The sequence below is a fragment of the Camelina sativa genome, chromosome 18 (genome assembly GCF_030686135.1).
Source record: "Camelina sativa cultivar CO46 ecotype springtype chromosome 18, ASM3068613v1".
NCBI lineage: Eukaryota > Viridiplantae > Streptophyta > Magnoliopsida > Brassicales > Brassicaceae > Camelina > Camelina sativa.
Genome location: NC_141897.1, coordinates 22868321 through 22892298, shown reverse-complemented (window position 1 = coordinate 22892298; position 23978 = coordinate 22868321). Strand labels below are relative to the sequence as shown.

Sequence of the window (23978 nt, the reverse complement as noted above, 5' to 3'; positions counted from 1 at the left end):
CCCAATTTCAAGGTTACTTAACAGATCATCCACATATAATAAAAGACCAGTTTTACAGAATCTCAGAGACTCGGAGAAAAGAACATATATGTGATCAAACTGCGGATTTACATTGCTACTAACCAAAAAAAAAGAGCAGAAAGGTATGACAACTTTTAAACTCTGCAGGTGATGAGATATCTCCCAACACTGAAATAAGAAACCGTTAAAACCCCTATGTATATATATTTATGGCTTGCTCTGTTAGAGAACTTCCCCGAGATGGTTGTTTCTTTCTGTTTCACCAAGTATGATTACGGATCCTGAACTTCAAAGCTTTCATGGCTGCCTTAGCAAAGATCTGAGCAGCTTCAGCTTCAGCTTCTGCTCTTTCTGCCTCTTTTGCTGCTTCTTCGGCCTCTGTGATAGCAAATTCTGCCTCTGCAACTGCTCTTGCTGCAGCTTCTGCAGCTTCTTGAGCTGTCATACCTTTTATCATAAGTAACTCATTGTCTACTCGGGACTTAGTGAGACTGTTGGCGCCGTTCTCCTCGGGTTTTGGTGGGTCTTTCTTGTTGTTTTCTTCCAAAATGAGTTGAGGAGGGTTCGGTCTTGCTCCTACGGTCATAAAATAAGAAGATAACCTGTACTTGTGCTTTATCTGAAAGTGAAAAATCACCAAGCATTTGATAATGATGAAAGCAATGAAGTGTTGTAATCATGAATCTTCATTCAAAAGTTGCGTATTTACCTTAACTAATGTTCCATTTGATGATAAATGCTTTAATCTTACTGCCACATGCCTTTTCATATTCGGCGGAGTCTTGAAATTCTCCTGAAAGTTTACAGCTGCTAAGTATGCAGCAACCCCCAAAGAAACATTAAAATCCCAACGGTGGACTTACCTCTATATACATAAAGATTGATGTTCTGTCAGAACCGCGTAGTTCCTTCAAGTTGGTAATTGCCTCCAAGATGATCTTATCCAAACTACAAGAACAGACAATAGCTCAAGATCAAATCTTTAAAACAAAGGTAAAAGTCTTTATCCGGTGCATGAGTCAGGGCTTGGCAAAAAATCAAACCTTGTAATTGATCTCTTTGAAGCAGAAGCTCGTGGTGATCCACCACCAGAACGTCCAGGTGAAGTTGGTTTTGCCCGTTCATCGTCATTAGCCAAAGCCACAATGCTAACAGCTGTGTTGTTATCATCCGGTTTAGTGGCTGGTAGAGTCCTTTTAAGCGCAAGTTTAGCCTTCTTCCTTGAACCCCATAACGCTGTGACGCTTATATTTCTCCACTTATCCTGTTACGCTTTGAACTATCAAGATTAGTCTGAAACAAACATTCACAACCTCAAACAAAAACCCATCAATTAAGTTGCTTGTATCGAGTTTCTATTCTATTACCTTAAGATCAACATTAGAGCGAGACTTTAGGACTAAACTAAACTCAGGATCCGAGAGTATGGTACGCCACTTTCCAGTCCCATGCTTAAGAACTCCAGCTTTAAGAGCTGCTTCTTCTTCTGGTGTCCACTTCTGCTTTGGGGCACCCATCCACAATTATCACAAAAGTTGGCACTTTTCTTCTAAAGAAGCTAAATCTCTTCTTGTTTTTGCCAAGAGAGGAAAACACTAAAAACCCTTAGAATCTCTGAAAAAGTGTTTGTGGACAAAAATACTAAATTATGAAACTTAACAGCATCAATGCCATTGTAAAAAGCCACAGCATAAAAATGTAATTACACAAATCCAAAGAAGTGATGAGGAACTAGATACGCCCTAAAGCTCAATTCAACAAATCAACGAGTGATTCCAGCCATTCCTAACCAACAAAAAAAAGGATCAAATCACATGTTTTAGGGTGATTTCAATTCCATTAACAAAGTCGCAAATCAACAGGAAATTGGAAATTCAGCCAATAATCAGAACAATTAGCGAAATTATCAACCAAAATCATATGGGACGATCAAAGGAATATATATATATATATATAAAAATGTAAAATTCAGAGAACAAAAAAAAAAAAAAAAAACAGCAATGAGGGAGGGGTGGAGAAGAAGCATGCCAGATCAAACGGAACCAGAGGAGAGTTTTTAAGAGAGAGACTTGATGATGAAAGCTAATTCCTTTTTATAGATTCTTCATAGATCAAATGTAAATCTTCTCTGAAACGAACGAAGAAGAAGACCAGAGAGGAGTAGTACAAGGAAATATATCCATACAAACGAGAGAGAAAAAGAAAATAAACTTGAGCTTTCTTTTGTATTCAAGCTAAAGAAGATGTAACCCTTAATTTCTCCTAATTCACAAATTTGCCCCAATTATTATCAAATTACATTATAAAATCTATTACCTAGATAAATCACCTAACTAGAATACAGATTTTTCTACATACATGAACCTTGTAATTCTTTGAATTACAGTGAAATAGGAGGATTTTGGGTTTATCTGATCTCACAGATAGTTGAGGGAGTATTAAAGTTTTTTTTATATAATACTAAGACCGATATGATAATGTTAGTAAAATGTAAGGGCTGATTTGAAAAATTTCTCTGTTTTCTAACTTTTTTTTTTCTTTGCGTTCCTAAAATCTACAGAAAAGAAGAAACCCGAAGCGAAAAAATAAAAAAAAATCTCAGAAATTTTCCAGATTTCTCTTTTGACGTGACGATGGCGCTTCGTGCTACTCAAGGGACTAGCCGTCTCGTAACGGCTCTTCGACGTGTCGCTCGGCCTTTCTCCACTGACGCGGTGGTTGAATCGGATTACAAACGTGGTGAGATCGGTAAAGTCTCTGGAATCCCTGAAGAGCATCTTTCTCGGAAGGTAAGTGAGCATTCGATTTCTTCGTTTCTTAAGAATTCAGTTCATAAATTAGGGTTCGTGATCGGAGATTCGTCTTAAGAGATTGAATTGGAATCGTCTTTAAGAGATTGAATTGGAATTTTGCAGGTGATAATATACTCACCTGCTAGAACAGCTACCCAGCAAGGATCTGGAAAACTTGGGAAATGGAAGATTAACTTCGTCTCCACCCTAAAGTATGATACTTTTTTCATTCATACCTCCCTCATTTCTCAGTTTTTGTTTTTGGCTCATCTATGGATTCACCTGAAGATACATGTTATGGCCTCTTAACGATTGTTATATTGGGTGTTATGAGTTAAGTTCCTATCATTGTAATGCTCCATTCGAGTCCATCACTTCTCAATTGGATTCAGCTTTAACAGACCGATAGATTCTGGTATTAGTTTTAAGCTTGATGAGTAATGACATCACTTCTCTATGGCATTGATATATTTGTAGGTGGGAGAATCCATTGATGGGATGGACTTCTACAGGTGACCCCTATGCCAATGTCGGAGACTCTGCCCTTGCTTTTGATTCCGAAGAAGCTGCTAAGTCATTTGCTGAGCGTCATGGTTGGGATTATAAGGTATGTATGATGTTTTCTTCTTCGTTATAATCTCATGTTTCCTTCTTCATTATAATCTCATCACATGGTTTGTTTTAAGAGGCCTTAATATATAAATTTTGAGTACTGAAAAAAACGCACATGTGACTCATGGCAGGTCAAGAAGCCCAAAACGCCGTTATTGAAGGTTAGTAACTATCTTTTAGCTAATGCCTCTTGTGAGTTGTGAGACTAACTAGCTCTACTCATATGGGGTGTGTAAGCCTAAGCTGGAGGTTTACAGGAACCCTTGAATGTTAAAAGATTGGTGGATATATGAGTCACTCACTAGTTTGAGATTAGTGCCATTAAGGACCTATTTAAGTTAACTCAGTGTGCTTCATCAGATATGGTTTGCTATAATCTCTATAGTTTGGAGAAGATCATCTCTTTATCTCCTTTGATTTATTGGTAGAAGAGTCTTTAGATAGAAGTTTTTACCTAACCCCATCAACTACCCAACTGCAGGCCAAGTCTTACTCGGACAACTTCAAGTGGAAAGGCCTTCCTCAACCAGAAAACTGATCTTTTACATCTCGAGCATAAGGAGAAACCTCATTTGATCATATTTATTTGTTATTTAGCGCATCTGCAAACTTTTGTTTGAAAGAATCATTATCCATGGTTGGATTCTTCCTTTATGTTTCCCTATTATTACCAATAATATGATGATGATGATGAAACACACTCCTTTAATATTTCATAAAGTTTTCTGATCATTTTGTTTATACTGGTTTAATTCTCAATAATCTCGAGGTAACAACAGGAGAGAGAGAGAGAGAGAGATAGATGGGCAACAATTATCCATAAAACACCAAAATTTAAAGACAAATTCGAATTGAAAAGAGATAACAACAGAAGAGAGATTGTTGAACGAGACAACAAAATCTTTAGTCTTGTAACATTACATTACAATATATGAAATAGAATCGTTGGCTCCTGTAAAATCCACCGATCAGAAACAAGCATCCAAGAGACAGCAACAACAGAGAGCAGCCAAACTGTGACGTATATTGAAACAGAGCAAAGACATATCAATATTATTCCATTAAGAAGCAAAAAAAAAAAAAAGAAGAAGAGAGAGAAAAGGATCAAGAACGTACCATCCTTCAAGCATACCGGCGTTTTGCTTCTGCTGAGGAGCTTGAGAGTATTGCTGCGGAGGATAACCTTGCGCAGGGTATCCCTGAGCATATCCCGGGGGAGGATAACCGGCTGGAGGGTAACCGGCCGGAGGATAAGCGTCCTTGGGAGGATAACCTTCATAAACCGGAATTAAAGAGCAAGTTAAACCAGCTGAGTAGAGAAATCAAAAAACGATTCAGAATACCCAAGATTTAAAAGATAAAGATATAATACCTTGGGGAGGAGGAGCACCGACAGGATGTTGTTCTTGATGATACATCTTTCTTCTTCTTTTTGAGTTCTTTTCTTTTTCTTTCTCTCTTTGTTTAAGCAATCAATCTCTGTTTCTTTCCTTTATAGCGAAGCTATGCGGGTGAGGAATATTAAAATATTTCCTTTTCATTGTTCTTTTATTTAATAAAAGCAGAAATTTTCCTTTAAACAAAATAAAAGTAAAATAGTCTTTCTTGCATCATAAAGATTACTTTGAAAATAAAATCTTTTTTTTTTTTTGGTTATGTCAAAAAAGAAAAACAAATTACATTGAAAATTAGGTGATCATTGGTGCTTGACCCTTGACCGTACAAGATTTTATTTTCAGCTACTTCGAGAATTAATAATTATGTCCTATCCTATCTAGTATTTTCACAATTTAATCACTCAATATGCTTGCATGAGTATCTGTTTAATTAAACAAACCCATAAAAATTGTTGGAATTGCTATTAAATTAAAGAAATCATTTTTTTTTTTTTTTGATAAAATTCATTCAAATTTCTGTATCATCGTTTTCCTTGTACTATATAATAACAGAGAAGTAAAAAAACAAATGAAATACAAACTCCCTCGCTTCAATTAAAAAAAATTTGAGAGGAAATTTCAGAATTCGAGAAAAATAATGACTTTTATCCACCCACATGTGTTAGTCCATGTTCCCATGACACCGATAATAGTAGAATAATTATTCGAATATTATTAATATCCATACCAAAGGATTCACATTATATCATCATAAAAAGTAGAACCCATTAAAGACCATAAAAGGATAAAGCATGCTCATTGCATTGTCTACACAGAAACATGACAACCTAAAAAAACCAATTAGGATCGTTACAACAAATCGTGGTCTCATCCACAAAAGCTAAAAACACTAACCAAGTCATAAAAGAAGAAAGCAACTTTACCTACAAGAGCTCTCTCTGTCTCTACAAAAATAGTTCCTTTTCTCTGTTTTGAGAGTATAAAACCGGTTGCTTCAGAACAAACCCAGCCATTTCCGTGGCCGGTCTCTCCTACGAGAGTCTTTTCTCGGAGTTATATTGATCCTATCCGCATTTGCTGCTGCCCATTTGCCAAAATCAGGTGAAGACACCAATTCTTGAACCGCCTTTGTCGTGCTATCCTTGGTGAGCTTCTTCCATTCTTCTTTTGTCAGTTTGCTCCTTTCAGGAGTTCTATGGAAAGAGGAAGGAAAAGTATCTGCTTCAGATGGTGGAGATTCTCGCATCCCGTTGTTGATTCCTGAAAAGAACCATTACCTCAGCTTGTTATTGGTTTTGAGATAAGTTTAAGATTGTAATTTGAGAGAGATGTCATAAAACAAACCTCCTGATGGAGAAGCATAATAATTCACACCGTTACGAAATTCAGAAGCATCAGGACTCTTTTGCATGAAGTCATGAAGATATCCAGGGACAGATGGTATATCAGCATCACGAATTGCCTCCGAAATTCCTATCAGTAAATCCAATGGAATCCTGTGCAAAAGAAATCAACTTCCATTTAAAATTGTGAATTTTCAGGGATATGGATGCTGTGTAATCAAGCGAACGAGAACAAACATAGTTTGGTTTGTTGAAGAAAACGGATCAAAGAGATTGATCGCAGCAACTCACAAGAATAAGCGTAGAACAAACTTCAATCTGGTGATCTTCTTTAAAGTCGATGACATAAGAATTACACATATCAGTGCTCCTCCAGAAAGCAAAGGATCTACGGAACTCTGTAAACAACAAATTCTTGTTAAAAGGATCAACTGGTTAAAAGGAAAAGTATAGTCTAAGGAACATGGAAAAAACCTGAAGAATCAAAACCGCAGCCATTATTCGAATGGACCAACAAACAAAGAGTGCTGTGCTAACGTCAATAGAGCCATCTTCAGTCAGAACAAGTTTTCTCACAGTCCAAAATCCGAAAAATGCTCCACCCAAAGATAGAAACGCCCCCACAAAAATCGCCACCTACAAAACCAAAATGCAGAATTTTTTCTTTAAAATGAGATTTAAACAACAAAGGCTGCCTGATCCAAGATACACCTCTAATACTACGACTACTGCAATGTATTGACATTATCAAAACTTACATACAGGTGTGTACATTTCTTCGTTGATTCCCATCTCTGTTAGCAGAGTTTGAAACAATCCAGGTACGTAGCGAAGAAGAAAACCTCCCAAACCAAGCTGGAAACATAGAAACAATCTTGTGAGTAGTAGATAAAAACAAGGAGCTCAGAGAAAGCGGGGGAATAAGAAAAAAACAATCACCAGGGATGAGTATATGAACAATGCAAACGAACTCCGTCCAGTTGGTAGAAGCTTCATTCCCTGTACACATCACATTACAAAGGCGAAATCAGAGATTTGGTACGCTCTCGTCTACAGGTCAACACGATAAACAAAATGAAAAAAAAAAAAAATGAAGTCACCTGAAAGAGAACAAGCAACACGACAAGGATAATACCAACAGCCATGGCACTACCATAGTAAAACACTAAAGATTGACTCAGTGTAGAAGCCGAAGCCAAAAAGACAGCACCAACGATTAAGAATACTATGCGATGAATATATAATTCTGCAAAGCCAAAATTGATAAGTTAAAAAAGTAGAAGAAATTGCAAAACCAAAAAGAAAGAAAACGCTACTTAGACAATGCAATAAAAGGAAACAGAACAAGAAAGAAGCACCTTCTACAGCAGACACTTCCAGAGTAACCTTGTTAGAGCTAGCTACTCTCAAATCAAGGATTTTGTGGTCGAAGGGTGACATTGTCTGAACCCATGATCCTTTAGAGGCTTTCACCCACCGACTTTGAGGGCACATTCCAATTGCACGCGACAAATTCCTTCAAAAATACAAATCATGGAAACATTTTAGTGATTTGGATCTATGATAACCGAACCATATATTCTAAACCAAGGTGAAGAAATATCAAGAATTCAAGTCCAACAGCAAAAGAAACACGACTCACCGGTGGAAGCAGACGTCAAAGTTATTGGTTCTCCCAGAGGTAGACACGTTAACCACCAACTTGAGTGAATGTGCATACTTGTCAATATGTTTAAACCTTCGAATTCCATGGATATGAATCCTCTCACAAAGAGTTGTTCTATCTGGCTTCAATCCAGGTGAACCCTTAACCTCTAAACTAGGAATCACTTGAAGCTCCCTGGATTCTCCCACAACTGTCCCATAAGGTTTACAAGAAATTAACCACAGCACAAAATACAAAATACGAAAATTAGTAAAAATTATACTACGAATTCGTCTTAGTTGCTAACGAGAACTAAAAAAAAAAAGATTCTTGGACACAAAATTAATCAAATTCGAGTTCTCAAGTACTCAAAATTACTTGAGCGATAAACCCTAAATTCTAAAATTTCACAACCAAACCCGCACAGTATGGAAAACTAAGAAAAGCTTACCGAGTTGAAGTTCATTGGATGAAACAAGAGAGGCGAAAGCAAAGAGATGTAGCAAGATAATTCCGATAACGACGCCGAAGTTTCGTAACCCACCCATCGGTTTCTGGGTTTGATGAAGAACGACCGACCAACAAAAAAAAATAAAAGTTTTAGGGCGCGGACTTGAATTCAACGCAAATAAGAATAAACCGTGAGGGTATTTATGGTAATTGAACAGAACAAAAATCGTGACCGTAGATTCTCTCTCTCGAGTCGGCCTTGTAATTTTAAATGGGCCTTTTCTAGCCCATTTATGGCCTACTCATCACCTCCTTCCCGGTTTATTCAATTTATCTTGTGTTCAACAATACCGACAAAATTAAAACACTAGCTAGCTAGTAGAAGTAGTCAAACTTTTTCTAAGTTTCAACGTAGGCTTTAAAATTTCACTGGAGAGTATTCGCAAATGTGACACAATATTCGTCTGTATACGTTCGTTTGGCCGTAAGCTGCAATTTAAATCAAGTTTTTTTTTTTTTGGTGGGATTTAAATTAAGTCTGTATGTGAGAATCTTACGTCCAATGCGTGTTGCTTAAAATATGGTTGCTTCGATGATCTTTATGGTCGACTATTAATGAGACTGAAAATGGTTGAACCGTTGATTACGTTACGTCGAGTTAACTGAACAAATGGAAACGTTGCATTAGTCGACTGAATTATTGACTGCGTAACTATGATTGACACACACAAAAAAAAAAAAAAAAAAAGGCCGACCAAATGAGCTGCCATCCATATTTTAAAAAAGCAAACTACATTTACATCTTTCTTACCATTTGCCTAATGATCCAATAATGAACATTGCCTTAAAACTCGCTCAACGCTTATCATTTTGTTAGTTGACCGGTTGTTTATGCTTAACATCTTCGCATGAAACGTTATGATTGGATTAGGATATACGATATATGACGTAAAAATCTAACTAGGCACCCAAACAAAAAACACTAATTAGGTTGAACACAACAACCATATCCAACTGTATACGAACTGTCGGTTTACATTTTAATTATTACATACATCACTTTTTTTGGCAAATATTAAATACATTGTTTAAGGTAGTAAACGATTACTGGAATCTTGAATCTGCAAAAGAAAAAAAGAAAATCGGTATAGGTCCGGTACATATGATATAGGGCACAACATTTAAGCCAAAAAAAAAAAGAAAAACAGTCTTTGGATTGTAACAAATATACAATTATTTGGAAGGTATCACGTCACAAAACAAAAAAAGTTTGAACAAGATTATGGATTGATAAAATACTATGCATACAGCATACCTAAAGTAACATATAACCTAAAAATTCAACAACACTATTTCGTTGATGTGCGTAATTTTTGGATCGGCCTTGTAATGCAATACAAAACCAACGTTTGTCTCCAATATATTAAAAACTCTCTCGATATTTCAATTTTCCTTCAAATATTAGAACAATTGAAACGATTTTAAAGTTCTTGAAAATATTTTGTCGAGACTGAACTCATTAAAGCAACACAAAATAGTAACACAACATCGCTTTACATTAAACTTTCAAAGTTGTCGGATAGTTGCTTTAAGAATATCTACGGCTTTTAAAGAGCGCTCATGAGGATCCAAATTCCGGAATGCTGTGTAAAGCTGGCCTCCACCCACCACCACCTCTTCCTCCGCCGTGACTCCTCCTAAGAAACCCATCTCCCCCGTTTTCTCCAGACACCTATAAGATCGGTCGAATTAGATTAAGCGTTGGTACGGGATTCATAATGATGAAAGGACAAAACGATGAAAGCAATGTGGCCAGGACCAGCCATATATATAAAGATGTTAAATACAATATACAGAAAGAAAAAACAAAATTGGACGTGGTATGAGAAAATAATCATGCACTTACCGCATCATTAGCGCCATATTGGTTCGGATCCGAATCAGAATTCGGGTTGACTCGGCCCGTCTCTTGATCCAATTTCTTTCTGTGTTTCTTCTTCTTCTTCGTCAAGTCAAGCCCTCCTCCGTCTTTCAGTAACTTCCCAAGCTTCACACACTTCTTCGTCGCAAACTCGTTCAAAACCTCTGCATGACGAAAAAAAAAACAAAAGAAATGAACAGAGGATTTTTTTGAACAGAAGAAAATACAGAGAAACAGAGATTACAATGTATACCTTCGAAGCTGACGAGACGATAGACATGTCCGATGAGCAAAGTGTCGTCAGGACGAAGGAGCTTAAGCTGCTTCAATGGAGATCCTTTCTCGTTCTTCATAGTAGGTGACGTCACAACCACCGCAACGTAATGACCGGGATTGGATCTCATGACGACACTCGCTGTCACCGACCAGTAAATCCTCTCCACCTTGTTCTCCGCCGGATGATGAATCAAAACCGTCGCTGCTTCCGCCGCTTGACAATTCCCCATTATTGTCTTTTTTATTTTTTGTTGGGTTCCTCTGAAACTTAAAGGAGTAGTATATATAAAATAAGAAAAAGGTTTTGTACGTAGTATTCGTTTTAATAAATAGTGACGTCAGGATTCTTCATCATTTGGAATTTGTCAGGTTTGACAAAGAGGTCGCTTGAGATTGATACAAAAGGATTAAACACACACACGAATTTTGTAATTTTATTTTTAGATATAAAAAAAAAGATGAAGAAGAGAAAGAAAAGAACATAACAAAGAGAGTCGTAAATAAAAAAGATGTCGACTAGACCACAATGAGGAAGAATAAATAAAGTGGTTGGGGGTGGTCGATCTATTTTATTTTTAATTTTGATGTTTAGTAATGATAATGACATTTGAATTATAATTACTAAATGTTAGTATTAAGGATCTTGCATATTGCAACCAATGAATTGATTAACAACATGTTTAATTCTCTTGAATTATGAAGTATTTTTTTTTGAATAAAACCAATACTTGGAACATATCTGAAACAGAGCCATGAATCATATATCTTCCTTATCTGCAGCAGAGCTAAGCAAAATAAGGAGCAAGAGGTGTGGAAGCCTCTACCAATTTGTTTGTTAAGCCTTATCTGCAACAGAGCTAAGCAAAACAAGGTTTAGTAGTAAGTAGCAAGTAAACCCTAACTAAGCAAAACAAGGTTCAGTAGCAAGTAACAAGTAAACCAACCTTTAATTCTGATTCCTCATCAGACCCATTAACTCCGTTTGAGTCGGTTGTTGGAAACCTGAAATCACAGAATAAGAAGTCATATTAAAGCACCAATGAAAAAAGCTAACTCGAAAGAAAGATTAAGAGACAATTAACGTCCTTACAGAAGTAACTTCTTCTTTCTTGGCAACAGAAGGCAGCGATTGTGAAGAAATTGTTGCAGCTACTAATATGACTCTTTTTTTTCGCTCACACCAGATAGCTCCTCGGCAAAAGGTATGGAATGATTCAATCTGCAAAAACAAAAACACAAAATCAGATGAACACTCCTTTATAAATGGATCACAATCAGACATCAACTTTGGTAAGCAGAAAGAGAACTAAACAGAACTAAAAACCGTTTCAACATCTAATCAACTAAAACTTTCTTCAGTCTCATAGAAACTGGCCGATGCGGCACCTAGATAATCTTAATCTTAGATTTTAAAACACCAACTTGCTAAAGTGATGTCTTATTTTTTAATAAAAAGATAAAAGGGCTAGATGGACAAAAGAAAAGTTAAAAAAACCTGGAAAGGGTGAAAGAAGCAAGCAAGGGCGATGATTTGTCACAGAGAGACTTAGCTCTGAGTGCTCGGCTCACCAAAACTATATACATCGCGTAAAATCTGCAAGAGACAGAGAAATATGAACAAATCAGACAACAGAAGAGGATTCGAGATCGGTAATAAATAAATTAGCTCAACTAAATAAATTACCTCTAACAATAATTTGATCATTGAAACTGATCACCGCAAAATTTCCGTGTGACAAAAGATGCAACCCTTTGAATTACATTCGTGAAAAAATCAGCTACCTGTAGTGTATACACGTATAAGATAAACAAATGACCAGTAGCTCAGTATGCTCTCCACAAGTCCCGTTGGAAACACAAAAAAAAAAACAATCCGAATCCTGCAATAATATAAGTAGAGCCGTCAGAGAGGAAAATTTAATTAGAAGACGAAAAGAACAAAACAGTTGATGATGATACCAATTAGGTAAATTCCCAACGAAACAGAGAGGATCATATCCCAAATAATCAATATTTTTTAATATATTTTTTAACCTATCCATACCATAAGCAACTCCTCACGGACGATTCCACACTTTGTTTTTGTTGTCTAGAGGAGCAAAAAATATCCCATCATAATCTTCTCCTTCCTTCAAGCTTTTCTGTAAGAGGGAGAGAGAGTGGGAAACAAGATCAAATCACAACACACATAATCAAAATAATAGCTTACTAAGATCTGTGAACATGATGCATGATAAAGCATCAAAAATTTAACTTTACCTGAGGCTGAGGATTGTCAAGTAGGCAGCACAATAACCTTGTTACCACTTACCATCGCAGTTCTTGAAGCTACCATAAGCCAGAGGGATGAATTCTAACGATAAACCTGCATCAAGAATTTAAAGGACCAAACAGTTAGGCACAAAATTTTAACAATAGCTTCAGGAGATAAGATTGACATACCAATTAATATATCAAATGGTGAAAACTCAGAAGAAACATATAAAGAAGAACATACAGCGGAAGATCAAATACCACAGAAGAGACGAAACTAGTGTGTGGGCCTTCGCGTGATATGCTATCACAGATCTCTTTGCAAACAAAAATAGTAAGATCCTGCAAAATACTGAGATAAGATCAATCAAGCAAAAAACTAGAACGTGATGTTAAAAAAACTGAAAATAAACCAAACCTGAGAATCGACATTGACATGCTTACCAGCAATTCCTGAAGCTTCCACAGTCTGTTTTAGTTGTTGAGAGAGCAAATAAAGAACTCATCATAATATCATTCCTTCAAGCTTTTCTGAAAGAGAGAAACGAAATACAAAAAGCATAAGATCAATCATAACCAAGGGGATGATGCAAAATCTGAGATAAGGGAAATCTAAACCAAAACAAGAACATGATGTTAAAACACTGAAACCATACCTGAGAATCGACATTGACATGCTTCCCGCAACTCCTCACGATCCAAAATTTGTGTTTGCTGTTGAGAGAGCAAAAATAAGATCTCATCATAATCTCATTCCTTCAAGCTCTCTGTAAGAAAAAGAGTGAGAAACAAGATCAAATCATACTAATAGCTACTAACATCTGTAAACATGGTGCTAAAACATTAGCAATTTAACTAGACCTGAGGATTATCAAGTAGCAGTACAATAATAACCTTCTTACCACTTACCATCGCAATTCTTGAAGCTACTATAAGCTAGAGGGATGAATTCTAACGATATACCTGCATCAAGAATTTAAAAGACCAAACAGTGAGTGATAAGCACAAAATTTTAACATTAGCTTCAGGACATAAGAGTGAGATAACCAATTAAATTTAACAAATGGTGAGAACTCCTAAGAAATATTAAAAGAAGAATTAAGAGCTTACAAAAACATACCCAAATATGAAGAGCTAAAGAGTCGTGAATAAAGAGAGAGTGAGAGAGAGCAAAAGCAAAACATGAACAGAGAGCAATCCGTAATCATGTGGGTAAAATCAAAACACAACTTAAAGCAAATTATATAATGGGAGTTACCTATGTAATGGTAGAGCATAGATGGCAACAAGCTTCAACAATTTGAATTGTGCCTAGACCTCCCTCGTCCAAGAACCATGATAGCTTCTCGTTTAGAGTTCCTGTTCCCAGTAACTAGCTACATATACGGATGCACCTGTAACAATAAAAAAAAAAAAGATCACTCATAAGTCATAACCAAGCGGTGTTGAATAATAATGCTATAAAAAAAACAAAACATGATGCTAAAACGTTTTAAAAATCTTAACCATGCCTCTGAGGACTGTCATGTAGCACTACAGTAACCTTCTTATTACTTACCGAATCCTGCAATAATATAACTAGTGCCGTCAGAGAGGAAAGTTTAATTAGAAGACGAACAGAGAGAATCAAATCCCAAATAATCAATATTTTTTAAACTATACCATAAGCAACTCCTCACGGACGATTCCACACTTTGTTTTTGTTGTCTAGAGAGCAAAAAACATCCCATCATAATCTCCTTCCTTCAAGCTTTTCTGTAAGAGAGAGAGTGAGAAACAACATCAAATCACAACACACATAATCAAAATAATAGCTTACTAAGATCTGTAAAGATGATGCTAAAGCATTAAAAATTTAACTATACCTGAGGCTGAGGATTGTCAAGTAGGCAGCAAAATAGCCTTCCTACCACTTACCATCGCAATTCTATAAGCTACCATAAGCCAGAGGGATGAATTCTAACGATAAACCTGCATCAAGAATTTATGGACCAAACAGTTAAGCACAAAATTTTAACATTCGCTTCAGGAGATAAGACTGGCATACCAATTAATTTATCAAACGGTAAAACCTCAGAAGAAACATAAAAAAAAAAAAAAAAAAAAGAACTTACCGTAGAAGATCAGATACCACAGAAGAGATGAAACTAGTGTGTGCGCCTTCGCGTGATATGCTATCACAGATCTCTTAGCAAACAAAAACAGTAAGATCCTGCAAAATACTGAGATAAGATCAATCAAGCAAAAAACTAGAACGTGATGTTAAAAAAACTGAAAATAAACCAAACCTGAGAATCAACATTGACATGCTTACCAGCAATTCCTGAAGCTTCCACAATCTGTTTTACTTGTTGAGAGAGCAAAATCGTTGATGTCAGAACATTGCATTCATTATCTTCTTCTGTAGATCATCAGTATCTTCTCGACGCATCAATAAAGACAGATGAAGAAGAAGAATTCAGTGTAGAGAGAGAGTGAGGGGAAGGGAAAAATAAAGTTTTGTTTACTGAGAAAGAACTTACAACTTATGTTGCCTTCTATACAAATGAAAGCACATCTCCCATTCGATTTGGATAAAAGGGTTCAAGATCCTTCATTCGCTCTCCACGTCCTACCAGTTTAATTGGCTTTCCTGATACCTATCGACACCCAACTAAAGAGTAAACTATCAACATAAAACGTTGATTAAGTAACTTTCTATGACATAACTGATCAAAGAAGAAGAACACAAACCTCCTTGACACTCAAAGCAGCACCACCTCTTGAATCACCATCTAGCTTTGTCAAAATGGCTCCTGCGATTCCTGTCACTACATTGGATGGTGTCGCCAGATCTGTAGATGTACAGAAGCTCATCTTAGTATATGACTGATACAGGTCCCGTTCTGAAACTAATTCGTTTTCATGATATATATAGAATACAAACAGCGTACCTGTAACAAGAATGCCTGCAGAGGCAATGCTTCCTCCATCATACCATCCTTCTTTGATACCCTGTGGATATTTGTTTCCAAATAGGCAAAGATTATGTAAGACCAAGGTTGGATTGTGAAAGTGGAAAAGAGACAGATTATAATTAAATTGATTACATGACAAACCTCTGTTTTTTTCTTCTATCCCAAGTGGTAAAGACGCTACTGCAGCAACCATCAAAGTGAGATCATGGCAAGCATCCGAAAGAAACCTATGAAAAGCAAAGAAAAACCAACACACCATATGAGAAAGTGAGCAGGGAAAACATAAGCAACACAGAACGAATAACGAATGTGCATCATCATACCAAAGTTAAGTAGAGAAAAGCAAGTCTCATCATGACTGCAAACTTACCCCTCCAACATCATGCTGCTTGTTGTGATCCTTTGACAGTAATTTTCACCCACCTCCTGAGAGAAAATCAAAGAAGAGCCTTAGAAGAAACCAAGCATTCACATATGAAACAACAGACAAGAGGCGAGAAACGAAACTAGGTCTTACTCACCACTCGCTCATGTGAAGCATTCTTAAAACCTAAAATGAGAATAACTCGTTAGTAACCAAACGTAACAAGACAGATTTAAAGAAATTAAAAAGGTGGAGAAACATATCTCACCCAATACTCTCCAGATGATTAACAATATCATAGATATCGTCGTCGTCTTTCTGGACTTCAGAAACAAACCCCAATCCAATCTCCAGAATACGATTTGACCATCGTTGTGTAAGATTGCATCATCTAGAGAAGGAAGAGGCAACAACAAAATCCATTCAAAAATAGGAAGAAGATATTAGTCGAGGAATAAACTTTAAAGGGCTGAATTAGACTCACAACTTATGGATGAGGAGAATTGAATCTGACTCGAGTGACCTCAGCAAAGCACACATCAGAGGCTCTCCGCATCTGATCCTGCAAAAAACGGATTTCATATCAGAAAGACAAAAACCAAAAAGATGCAGCAAAACATTAGTTGGCAATCAGACCTTCAAATCTTGCTATGAAGCAGAAAGGTGAAGTTGACTTCTGATTGACCAGCCTGAAGAAGCAAAGTAAGTTAATAATGACAAGCTGAGTAAGTTATAAAGATGAAAGGAAGTTAAACCCAATCAGAGAAGCAAACCTCTAGTGGTTTAGAGAGGAGCTTAAAAAGCCCCACGAAGTTTCACCTTTTGGAGGACAGGCATGAAACCTCTCCATGTTTACACTCCTTGGGAAGCTCTAGAGGCAGTCCAAGAGACGCCGGTCACAAAATCAGCTGAAACGAGAAAGAGAAAACAGCATCAGAAGCATCAAGCAGGTTAGTATAACTTGGTAAACCTCAAAATCCAAGTAAAAAAATACGAAACAGAGAAGAAGAGAGTAAACTTACCTTAGTGATCTTCTTCATTCTTCAATCCATCTATCTCTCTGGGATAAAGCAGAGTTTAGTATAATTCTTCATTCTTCAATCCATCTCTCTGACCTGCTCTGCACAACATATACATAATACAATTAAAACCATATATGTAGTTAATTAATTTTAAAAGTCTTGAGTCAAACAACAACTTAGAAAAAGAGAAACCCTAAGAATTGATTAAAAAGACCTGAACTTGGCTGTCGTCAAACCAGAAGAAGAAGAACCAAACACCAACCATGGAAACAAACAAGCAACGTACTCTGATCCTCACCAATTCCTCCTGCAAAATTCATCAACCGAGATAGCCAAGAGTTAGAAGACAAGAGACAAGAGACAAGAGACAAGAGAAGATGTCTTAACTTAAATTCAAAGATAATAATAAACCCTAGAATTTGAATACCTTAACTTGCTCGTTGAAGAAGAAACGCCCATGGAAACCCTAATTCATCAATTAGAAAGACAAAAAGAGAAGAGACGGTGAGTGAGTGAGTGTACGTTTTATCAAATTATTCTCTAACTTATAATGAAAACAACAAAATCGAACATGAAATCGAACTTACACACACGATGGATTGGGGAAAAAAGACAAGCTTTAGAGAGGATGTAAGCAATTAAAAAAAAGGAACTTTAGATTCATAAGTACCTGTTGGAAGAACTTTCCCAAGCGGAACACTTGAATGATGATCGTGAGGATGAAACCCTAATCACAAAAGAGACAAATATAAAACCCAATTAATTCTTAAATTCAGAAACCAAAAGAACAATATCTACCTGAAGAAAGAACAATCTTTACCTGAAATTTCCGAAACCTTTTTAGATTGACAAAAGTCGTGACGAATCAAAGCATTGGTGCGGCAGTAAAAGCAAGAGCAGGATTCTGAAACCTTAATAAGAGAAATCTTACGGCATAATCGGAAGATTGGGAAAACAAATTCAATTGTTTCGCCACAAACCCTAATCAAAGAAATTTGGTCATCGTTGAGAAAAGTGTTCCTGTGTTTGTGCCTTTGTCTCTGTATATTTTATACACACATCTGAGGATTGCTGAAACTGCGTCGTAGCGGCACATAAAGAAAAGGAAATAATGAGATGACAGCTGTCAGTTTTACTTTTGAAATAAATGGCAATTTAGGAGCTTGTGCGTTGAAACTCCGTCGTTTTCGTAGAACTATAACGGTTGGAAAAGACAGCTGACAGTTTGACAAAAAGGAAAAATATTGGCAAAGTGGCTAATGTGCGTTAATTAGGGTTATACTAACCGTAACCGACATTGGATAGAGAAGTCCAGAGATAGGCCTTTTGGGCTTTATTTATGGGCTTTTAATATATACATTAAGTAACCCAAAATATACCTTAATGGCTTAATCCAAATATCTGAAACTACATTTAAAAAGACCGATCTAATGAGCTGCCAACCATATTTTAAAAAGCAAACTACATTTACATCTTTCTTACCATTGCCTAATGATCTAATAATGACCATTGCCTTAAAACTCGCTCAACGCTCATTATTTTGTTAGTTGACCGGTTGTTTACGCTTAACATCTTCACATGAAACGTTATGATTGGATTAGAATATACGATATGACATAAAAATCTAATTAGGCACCCAGAAAGAAAAAAACTAATTTAGGTCGAACGCAACAACCATATCCAAAATCTATACGAACTGTCGGTTTACATTTCAATTAGTACATACATCGTTTTTTCTTTGGCAAGTATTAAGTACATTGTTTAAGGTAGTAAATGATTACTGGAGTCTGCAAAAAAAAAAAGAAAAAAAAATCGGTAATACAATACAAAACCAACGTTTGTCTCCAATATATTAAAAACTCTCTCGATATTTCAATATTTTCCCTTCAAATATTAGAACAATTGAAACGATTTTAAAGTTCTTGAAAATATTTTGTCGAGTCTGAAACTCATTAAAGCAAACACAAAATAGTAACACAACATCGCTTTACATTAAACTTTCAAAGTTGTCGGATAGTTGCTTTAAGAATGAATATCTACGGCTATTAAAGAGCTCTCATGAGGATCCAAATTCCGGAATACTATGTAAAGCTGGTCTCCACCCACCGCCACTTCTTCCTCCGCCGTGACTCCTCCTAAGAAACCCATCTCCCCCGTTTTCTCCGGCCACCTATAAGATCGGTCGAATTGAATTAAGCATTGGTATAATTAAGGATTCATAATGGAAAAAGGACAAAACGATGAAAGCCAATGAGACCATGGGACCAGTCATGTATGAATATGATGTTACAAATAATATATCTGTTTGTTAAATACAATATACAGAAAGAAAAACACAAAATAGGACGTGGTATGAGAAAATAAACATGCACTTACCGCATCATTAGCGCCATCTTGGTTCGGATCCGTATCAGAATTCGGGTTGACTCGGCCCGTTTCTTGATCCAATTTCTTTCTGTGTTTCTTCTTCTTCTTCGTCAAGTCAAGCCCTCCTCCGTCTTTCAGTAACTTCCCAAGCTTCACACACTTCTTCGTCGCAAACTCGTTCAAAACCTCTGCATGACGAAAAAAAAAACAAAAGAAATGAACAGAGGATTTTTTTGAACAGAAGAAAATACAGAGAAACAGAGATTACAATGTATACCTTCGAAGCTGACGAGACGATAGACATGTCCGATGAGCAAAGTGTCGTCAGGACGAAGGAGCTTAAGCTGCTTCAATGGAGATCCTTTCTCGTTCTTCATAGTAGGTGACGTCACAACCACCGCAACGTAATGACCGGGATTGGATCTCATGACGTCACTCGCAGTCACCGACCAGTAAATCCTCTCCATCTTGTTCTCCGCCGGATGATGAATCAAAACCGTCGCTGCTTCCGCCGCTTGACAATTCCCCATTGTCTTTTTTTATAATTTTTGTTGGGTTCCTGTCTGAAACTTAAAGGAGTAGTCCCTAGCTAGTAGTATATAATAAGAAAAAATGTTTGTAGTTACGTAGTATTTGTTTTAATAAACAGTGACGTCAGTATTCTTTATCATTTCGAATTTGTCAGGTTTGAATATGAGGTCGCTTGAGAAAGATACAAAAGGATTAAACACACACGAATTTTGTAATTTTATTTTTAGATAAAAAAAAAGGAAGAAGAGAAAGAAACACAACAAAGAGAGAAGTTGTAAATAAAAAATGTCGACAAGTCCACAATGAGAAGAATAACTAAAGAGGTCGGGGGTGGTCGATCTATTTATTTTTAATTTTGATGTTTAATAATGATGATGACATTTGAATTATACTATAGTACGAAATTAATAAATGTTAGTATTTAAGGATCTTGCATATCGCAACCAATTAATTGATTAACAACATGTTTAATTCTCTTGAATTATTAAGTTGACTAGAAGCTTATGGTATTTAATTAAAGACTAAAAAGACTGTAAATTTAATGACCAACCATCTTTTCTTACCAATATTAGTCAACAATTTAAAAGTAGAAAGTATATATTGATGATTTGATAGCTAATTTAGAAATCTTTTAAATTTGTTGAATTGTGTTGTTTATATATACAGTAAAAAATTTCTCTCATATGGGATTAATTGTTTGTTTTTTAATGGTTTCATTGTGCGATATGACGCTCTGAAATGATAAAATCAATTTTACCAAAACTAAGCCGAGCCGTACACAAAACTAAGTCAATTTTACATGTTAAACTTTAATGTAGATGATTATTTACAAAATATACATGTATATTTATAACCATTAATGTCTTTATGAGTATTTTGGACGTCGTATGTAAAAAAGTATTTTGCAACAAATGCCGAATTATATAAATATTAAACAAATTTCCCCGAAACTTCTGTTGCAAATGCAGTAACTATTGGAATATAGATTTATGATTTATATGTTAGATCAATGAAAATCAGAAGAATAAAGAAATATTGACAGTAAATGCTGTTCCATTTTTTTTACAGAGGAAGCGTGTTGATTTGGAATTACGGCAACAGTTAAAAGATTGATAGAATGTGTGTAGTTTGGGATCCATAGAAGTGGTTTAGTGACCGTTGGATTAACGTGGTTCTCAGGTTAGAGCCGTCGGATTTAAGAGACGAGGAGGTGTCTGATAACCCTATATATCACAATGGCAGTATCAAAAAGACACTGCAACTCTCCCCTTTATACTGTCTCTATTTTCGATAGATTTGTTCGACTTTCTAAATTGGATTTGCTTACTTTATTATTTTTCTAACAAAAATGATACAAATAAATGATAGCAGCATTTTTGATCGAGTAACTTACAGTACTATGTAAGTATTCACCAATGTGTGATCTTCTTTTTTAAAAGTTACTTGTTAAGCGAGGTGTAAAATTAGACGAAATAAACTCTTTTTGAGTTTGGATCCATTTGTTTGGCGACTTATCATTAACTCTAGTTCCATGAGCCATTTGTTTTGAAAAATTTTATTGAAGAAAAAGCTTAAGAAAAAAAAAAAGAAAAAGCGAAAGAAAGAAGACACGTTTTATTCATAAATTTGTTAATTTTTCACTAAATAAGTTGAAATTGATCCGACCAAGCAAATTAAATTCGTTACACCAAAACACGCTACCAAAAAACTGATGAAGTCTGGTAAGAGAACACTCGTAATTAATTACTCTCGCTCTCTGATTGAAAGGAAGAGACATGCATGCGTGTCAAATTTGCGCACTACACACGCATACATGCGTTGTTTAATGATATTGGGAAGGCCAGACTGATTTGTACAATCCGAATGAAACAAACTGAACCGAAATTAAGTTGACCAAATTAAAAACAAAATCAAAATTTGTACCAAACCGGATCCATAGTTTTGATTACTCGATCATGATCTAGTCTAACAGAACTTAAAAAAGGAGACCAAACATAAATCCGCCGAGTTCAACATCCTAATCATAGATATCATCATAAAACACCAAATACATAGGCAAACAGAGATGGGATCCTCAGATCTGCATAGCGTCTTGTTCGTCTTCTGGAGCAGCTTCATCGGTTTTGATTGGTTCACTGAACATATACTGACTCTGATACTCAACAAGATACTGCATCGATCTCCTCACATCCAAGAACAATCGATAAACTCTCTGTATATCCTCAACCTCCACGATTTTCCCTTTCCGTTTCTGGCAAGACAACGCAGCCGCGGTGATAAGATGAATCGCATACCTTAAAGAAGTATCACGTCCGATCAATGTCAAAAGCTGTTTGGCCTCTTCATTCATCTCAACGTCTTCTTCTTGGCAACGGATCTCTAAGATCTTCCTTATGTCTTCGTCTGTGTAAGGTTGGGTAGTGATGATGAGAAGACGGTCAAGGAGATCGATCGGGATCCCATGGGGTGATTTCTGGTTCGTGCCACGGATTGTAGTGACTCCTCGGTTTGTAGCCACGACAAGGATTGGTGACATTTCGTTTTCCAGAGCTCGGTTGAGGAACGAGAAACATTCGATGTCGAGCATGTGAACTTCATCAATGAACAGAACACCGGGAACTATCTCCGCTTTTCCTTCTTCCCTCCACTCAGCTACTTTCGTATCGATTTGTTCCCGGACTTCTGATCGGATCTCTCCAGTATCGCCAGTGAAAAGGGCTAGAAACCCTTGAGTCCTGAAGAGGAACAAAGACGAAATACAAAAAAGTTACTTCGTTTTGGTCTTCCAATCATGTTTCAAAGATCAATTTGGCAACCAAAATTGATTCAAACATTACCACAGACAGAATAGTTACTTATAGAGAGTGCCCTGACTACTCACTGCTGAAGAAACGTCCAAATTGAACATGAGCTTGAGAATTTCAAGAGCATATTAACCAATGAAGTAACCTCACATTTGAGACATCTACACTGAACATAGTGAACCAAATCAACTAAATTCCCAATCATACCTAAAAATCACTATAAGAAAATCTCAATTTTGCAAAGCCTATATTGGTCCTGTAAATACCTAAACCAGGATTAATAATGTTCACAATTCAGGGACTGTTGTTATAAATTACCTGCTGTTGATAACATCAATCTCGTGAAGAGTCACACAATGAACAACCTCTTTCCTCTTCTGCAACTCGCCTTCAGGGCACTGCACAAACTTAGTCTGCGCACCCATAGCATCATAATCTCGAGACCTAGAAAACGATCTTCCAAGCTTAGTAATCTTCCCAGTAGCCTTATCAATGGCAATGACATCACCACTCTGCACTTTCTCCTTGTTCAAAGCTTCAATCATCTTCGCTCCCATATCATACACAGTCTCCATATCCGTGGTCTTCATAGTCATCTTCCCAGACTTGGAAGCAACACCAGAAGAAGCAGGCCTATCAATCTGAACCTCCACAACTTCACCTTCAATAACCTCAGTCTCTTCTTTGATCCTAACGCCGATAGCTTTACGGAAAGACTGAGTCAAAGCTTCAGTCTTGGACATCTCCAAAGAGAAAATCTCACTTCCTGCAATCATCGCAAAAGGAGTCTCCAAGCCAAGAGATTTCGCCATACCCATAGCAATTGCGGTCTTACCAGTTCCGGGTTGACCCGCTATTAGAATAGCCCGACCTGCAATTTTACCTTCCCTAATCATCTGAAGTATGACACCGGCGGCTTTACGCGCCTTCACTTGACCGACCATTCCTTCGGAGACAGCTCGCGGCTCGAGAGCTGAGTCGAGACCCAGTCCTCGGATGTGTGAGTGTGCGCCGATTCGCTCGACTCTGGTTAAGTCCCGACTCTCGGATAGCTTTAGTTCCGCCATATTAGATCAAACGTCTCCGTGCGATTGAGGCGGAGGAGGAAGAAGAAGAATAAAGTTGAGGTTTTTAGGGTTTAGAGCTACACGATAGCAATGGCGATGTTAACTTAAATCCACTTAACAAGGGCAAAAAGGGGATTTCACGGAACTTAGAAACGA

At 36.7% G+C, this 23978-nt stretch overlaps 7 protein-coding genes across 72 annotated transcripts; 1 reads left to right on the top strand and 6 right to left on the bottom strand.

Annotated features, from left to right (window-relative positions):
• Positions 1-13: 13 nt before the first annotated feature.
• LOC104762794 (telomere repeat-binding factor 2) lies at positions 14-2234 on the bottom strand. 14 transcript variants are annotated; one of them, XM_087498390.1, is made up of 7 exons: positions 2050-2223; positions 1728-1806; positions 1389-1635; positions 1065-1285; positions 885-969; positions 731-814; positions 14-640 (listed from the first exon to the last, which is right to left on the bottom strand). In XM_087498390.1, exons 3-7 carry the CDS (start codon positions 1536-1538, stop codon positions 281-283), a joined length of 900 nt encoding a protein of 299 aa, XP_087354516.1. In that variant the 5' UTR covers positions 1539-1635; positions 1728-1806; positions 2050-2223; the 3' UTR covers positions 14-280. The 14 variants fall into 14 exon arrangements, with proteins under 14 accessions (XP_087354516.1, XP_087354522.1, XP_087354518.1 ...); XM_087498396.1 differs by having other exon boundaries at positions 14-597; XM_087498392.1 differs by having other exon boundaries at positions 1389-1587.
• A 279-nt stretch (positions 2235-2513) lies between these two features.
• LOC104762792 (NADH dehydrogenase [ubiquinone] iron-sulfur protein 4, mitochondrial) lies at positions 2514-4157 on the top strand. Its single transcript, XM_010486176.3, has 5 exons — positions 2514-2810; positions 2937-3025; positions 3291-3420; positions 3557-3586; positions 3907-4157. Exons 1-5 carry the CDS (start codon positions 2655-2657, stop codon positions 3961-3963), a joined length of 462 nt encoding a protein of 153 aa, XP_010484478.1. The 5' UTR covers positions 2514-2654; the 3' UTR covers positions 3964-4157.
• A 69-nt stretch (positions 4158-4226) lies between these two features.
• LOC104762791 (protein CYSTEINE-RICH TRANSMEMBRANE MODULE 13) lies at positions 4227-4982 on the bottom strand. Its single transcript, XM_010486175.3, has 3 exons — positions 4798-4982; positions 4542-4698; positions 4227-4439 (listed from the first exon to the last, which is right to left on the bottom strand). Exons 1-3 carry the CDS (start codon positions 4841-4843, stop codon positions 4394-4396), a joined length of 249 nt encoding a protein of 82 aa, XP_010484477.1. The 5' UTR covers positions 4844-4982; the 3' UTR covers positions 4227-4393.
• Positions 4983-5511: 529 nt separating this feature from the next.
• Positions 5512-8726, bottom strand: LOC104762790 (uncharacterized). Of its 3 annotated transcripts, XR_015588530.1 has the most exons (11): positions 8262-8726; positions 7808-8021; positions 7524-7681; positions 7266-7411; positions 7105-7164; positions 6928-7020; positions 6640-6801; positions 6457-6563; positions 6167-6318; positions 5746-6082; positions 5512-5649 (listed from the first exon to the last, which is right to left on the bottom strand). XR_015588530.1 is itself a non-coding variant. In XM_010486174.2 (10 exons), exons 1-10 carry the CDS (start codon positions 8356-8358, stop codon positions 5817-5819), a joined length of 1455 nt encoding a protein of 484 aa, XP_010484476.1. In that variant the 5' UTR covers positions 8359-8430; the 3' UTR covers positions 5512-5816. The 3 variants fall into 3 exon arrangements, 1 of the variants encoding a protein (XP_010484476.1); XR_015588531.1 differs by having other exon boundaries at positions 5512-6082; positions 6924-7020; positions 8262-8430; XM_010486174.2 differs by having other exon boundaries at positions 5512-6082; positions 8262-8430.
• Positions 8727-9681: 955 nt separating this feature from the next.
• Positions 9682-18132, bottom strand: LOC104762787 (uncharacterized). Of its 50 annotated transcripts, none has more exons than XM_087498001.1 (34): positions 17874-18132; positions 17724-17780; positions 17481-17519; positions 17268-17360; positions 17054-17151; positions 16805-16939; positions 16668-16720; positions 16516-16593; positions 16300-16422; positions 16189-16217; positions 16038-16093; positions 15809-15894; positions 15644-15704; positions 15444-15544; positions 15233-15363; positions 15025-15128; positions 14825-14922; positions 14576-14681; positions 14373-14465; positions 14217-14274; positions 13969-14104; positions 13620-13673; positions 13367-13477; positions 13155-13241; positions 12972-13052; positions 12717-12822; positions 12502-12598; positions 12142-12337; positions 11953-12051; positions 11548-11676; positions 11402-11459; positions 10435-11303; positions 10167-10345; positions 9682-9992 (listed from the first exon to the last, which is right to left on the bottom strand). In XM_087498001.1, the coding sequence occupies exons 32-34, from the start codon at positions 10685-10687 to the stop codon at positions 9879-9881; spliced, it is 546 nt and encodes a 181-aa protein (XP_087354127.1). In that variant the 5' UTR covers positions 10688-11303; positions 11402-11459; positions 11548-11676; positions 11953-12051; positions 12142-12337; positions 12502-12598; positions 12717-12822; positions 12972-13052; positions 13155-13241; positions 13367-13477; positions 13620-13673; positions 13969-14104; positions 14217-14274; positions 14373-14465; positions 14576-14681; positions 14825-14922; positions 15025-15128; positions 15233-15363; positions 15444-15544; positions 15644-15704; positions 15809-15894; positions 16038-16093; positions 16189-16217; positions 16300-16422; positions 16516-16593; positions 16668-16720; positions 16805-16939; positions 17054-17151; positions 17268-17360; positions 17481-17519; positions 17724-17780; positions 17874-18132; the 3' UTR covers positions 9682-9878. The 50 variants fall into 50 exon arrangements, 8 of the variants coding, with proteins under 8 accessions (XP_087354127.1, XP_087354123.1, XP_087354129.1 ...); XM_087497997.1 differs by having other exon boundaries at positions 14222-14274; XM_087498003.1 differs by having other exon boundaries at positions 15233-15349.
• A 737-nt stretch (positions 18133-18869) lies between these two features.
• Positions 18870-20287, bottom strand: LOC104762786 (uncharacterized). Its single transcript, XM_010486148.3, has 3 exons — positions 19698-20287; positions 19430-19608; positions 18870-19223 (listed from the first exon to the last, which is right to left on the bottom strand). Exons 1-3 carry the CDS (start codon positions 19948-19950, stop codon positions 19110-19112), a joined length of 546 nt encoding a protein of 181 aa, XP_010484450.1. The 5' UTR covers positions 19951-20287; the 3' UTR covers positions 18870-19109.
• Positions 20288-21867: 1580 nt separating this feature from the next.
• Positions 21868-23915, bottom strand: LOC104762785 (uncharacterized). Of its 2 annotated transcripts, XR_015588529.1 has the most exons (3): positions 23074-23915; positions 22789-22921; positions 21868-22686 (listed from the first exon to the last, which is right to left on the bottom strand). XR_015588529.1 is itself a non-coding variant. In XM_010486147.3 (2 exons), the coding sequence occupies exons 1-2, from the start codon at positions 23820-23822 to the stop codon at positions 22026-22028; spliced, it is 1410 nt and encodes a 469-aa protein (XP_010484449.1). In that variant the 5' UTR covers positions 23823-23914; the 3' UTR covers positions 21868-22025. The 2 variants fall into 2 exon arrangements, 1 of the variants encoding a protein (XP_010484449.1); XM_010486147.3 differs by lacking the exon at positions 22789-22921 and having other exon boundaries at positions 23074-23914.
• Positions 23916-23978: the final 63 nt, after the last annotated feature.

Excerpts from the sequence above, each read along its gene's own strand:
- LOC104762792 (XM_010486176.3), top strand. The coding sequence starts at position 2,655 with ATGGCGCTTCGTGCTACTCAAGGGACTAGCCGTCTCGTAACGGCTCTT. Across the intron at positions 3,026-3,290 it reads AACTTCGTCTCCACCCTAAA|GTGGGAGAATCCATTGATGG; the intron begins GTATGATACTTT and ends ATATATTTGTAG. Across the intron at positions 3,421-3,556 it reads GTCATGGTTGGGATTATAAG|GTCAAGAAGCCCAAAACGCC; the intron begins GTATGTATGATG and ends GACTCATGGCAG.
- LOC104762794 (XM_087498387.1), bottom strand. The coding sequence starts at position 1,538 with ATGGGTGCCCCAAAGCAGAAGTGGACACCAGAAGAAGAAGCAGCTCTT. Across the intron at positions 970-1,064 it reads TCAAAGAGATCAATTACAAG|TTTGGATAAGATCATCTTGG; the intron begins GTTTGATTTTTT and ends CTGTTCTTGTAG. Across the intron at positions 641-730 it reads CAAATGGAACATTAGTTAAG|ATAAAGCACAAGTACAGGTT; the intron begins GTAAATACGCAA and ends TTTCACTTTCAG.
- LOC104762787 (XM_087498001.1), bottom strand. The coding sequence starts at position 10,687 with ATGGGGAATTGTCAAGCGGCGGAAGCAGCGACGGTTTTGATTCATCAT. Across the intron at positions 10,346-10,434 it reads TCGTCTCGTCAGCTTCGAAG|AGGTTTTGAACGAGTTTGCG; the intron begins GTATACATTGTA and ends TTCGTCATGCAG. Across the intron at positions 9,993-10,166 it reads AATATGGCGCTAATGATGCG|GTGTCTGGAGAAAACGGGGG; the intron begins GTAAGTGCATGA and ends CCGATCTTATAG.
- LOC104762786 (XM_010486148.3), bottom strand. The coding sequence starts at position 19,950 with ATGGGGAATTGTCAAGCGGCGGAAGCAGCGACGGTTTTGATTCATCAT. Across the intron at positions 19,609-19,697 it reads TCGTCTCGTCAGCTTCGAAG|AGGTTTTGAACGAGTTTGCG; the intron begins GTATACATTGTA and ends TTCGTCATGCAG. Across the intron at positions 19,224-19,429 it reads AAGATGGCGCTAATGATGCG|GTGGCCGGAGAAAACGGGGG; the intron begins GTAAGTGCATGT and ends CCGATCTTATAG.
- LOC104762791 (XM_010486175.3), bottom strand. The coding sequence starts at position 4,843 with ATGTATCATCAAGAACAACATCCTGTCGGTGCTCCTCCTCCCCAAG. Across the intron at positions 4,699-4,797 it reads CGGTGCTCCTCCTCCCCAAG|GTTATCCTCCCAAGGACGCT; the intron begins GTATTATATCTT and ends CGGTTTATGAAG. Across the intron at positions 4,440-4,541 it reads GCCGGTATGCTTGAAGGATG|TTTGGCTGCTCTCTGTTGTT; the intron begins GTACGTTCTTGA and ends TATACGTCACAG.
- LOC104762785 (XM_010486147.3), bottom strand. The coding sequence starts at position 23,822 with ATGGCGGAACTAAAGCTATCCGAGAGTCGGGACTTAACCAGAGTCGAG. Across the intron at positions 22,687-23,073 it reads ATTGATGTTATCAACAGCAG|GACTCAAGGGTTTCTAGCCC; the intron begins GTAATTTATAAC and ends GTTCCTCTTCAG.
- LOC104762790 (XM_010486174.2), bottom strand. The coding sequence starts at position 8,358 with ATGGGTGGGTTACGAAACTTCGGCGTCGTTATCGGAATTATCTTGCTA. Across the intron at positions 6,319-6,456 it reads TTTGTTCTACGCTTATTCTT|GATTCCATTGGATTTACTGA; the intron begins GTGAGTTGCTGC and ends TCTTTTGCACAG. Across the intron at positions 6,083-6,166 it reads TTATGCTTCTCCATCAGGAG|GAATCAACAACGGGATGCGA; the intron begins GTTTGTTTTATG and ends GGTTCTTTTCAG.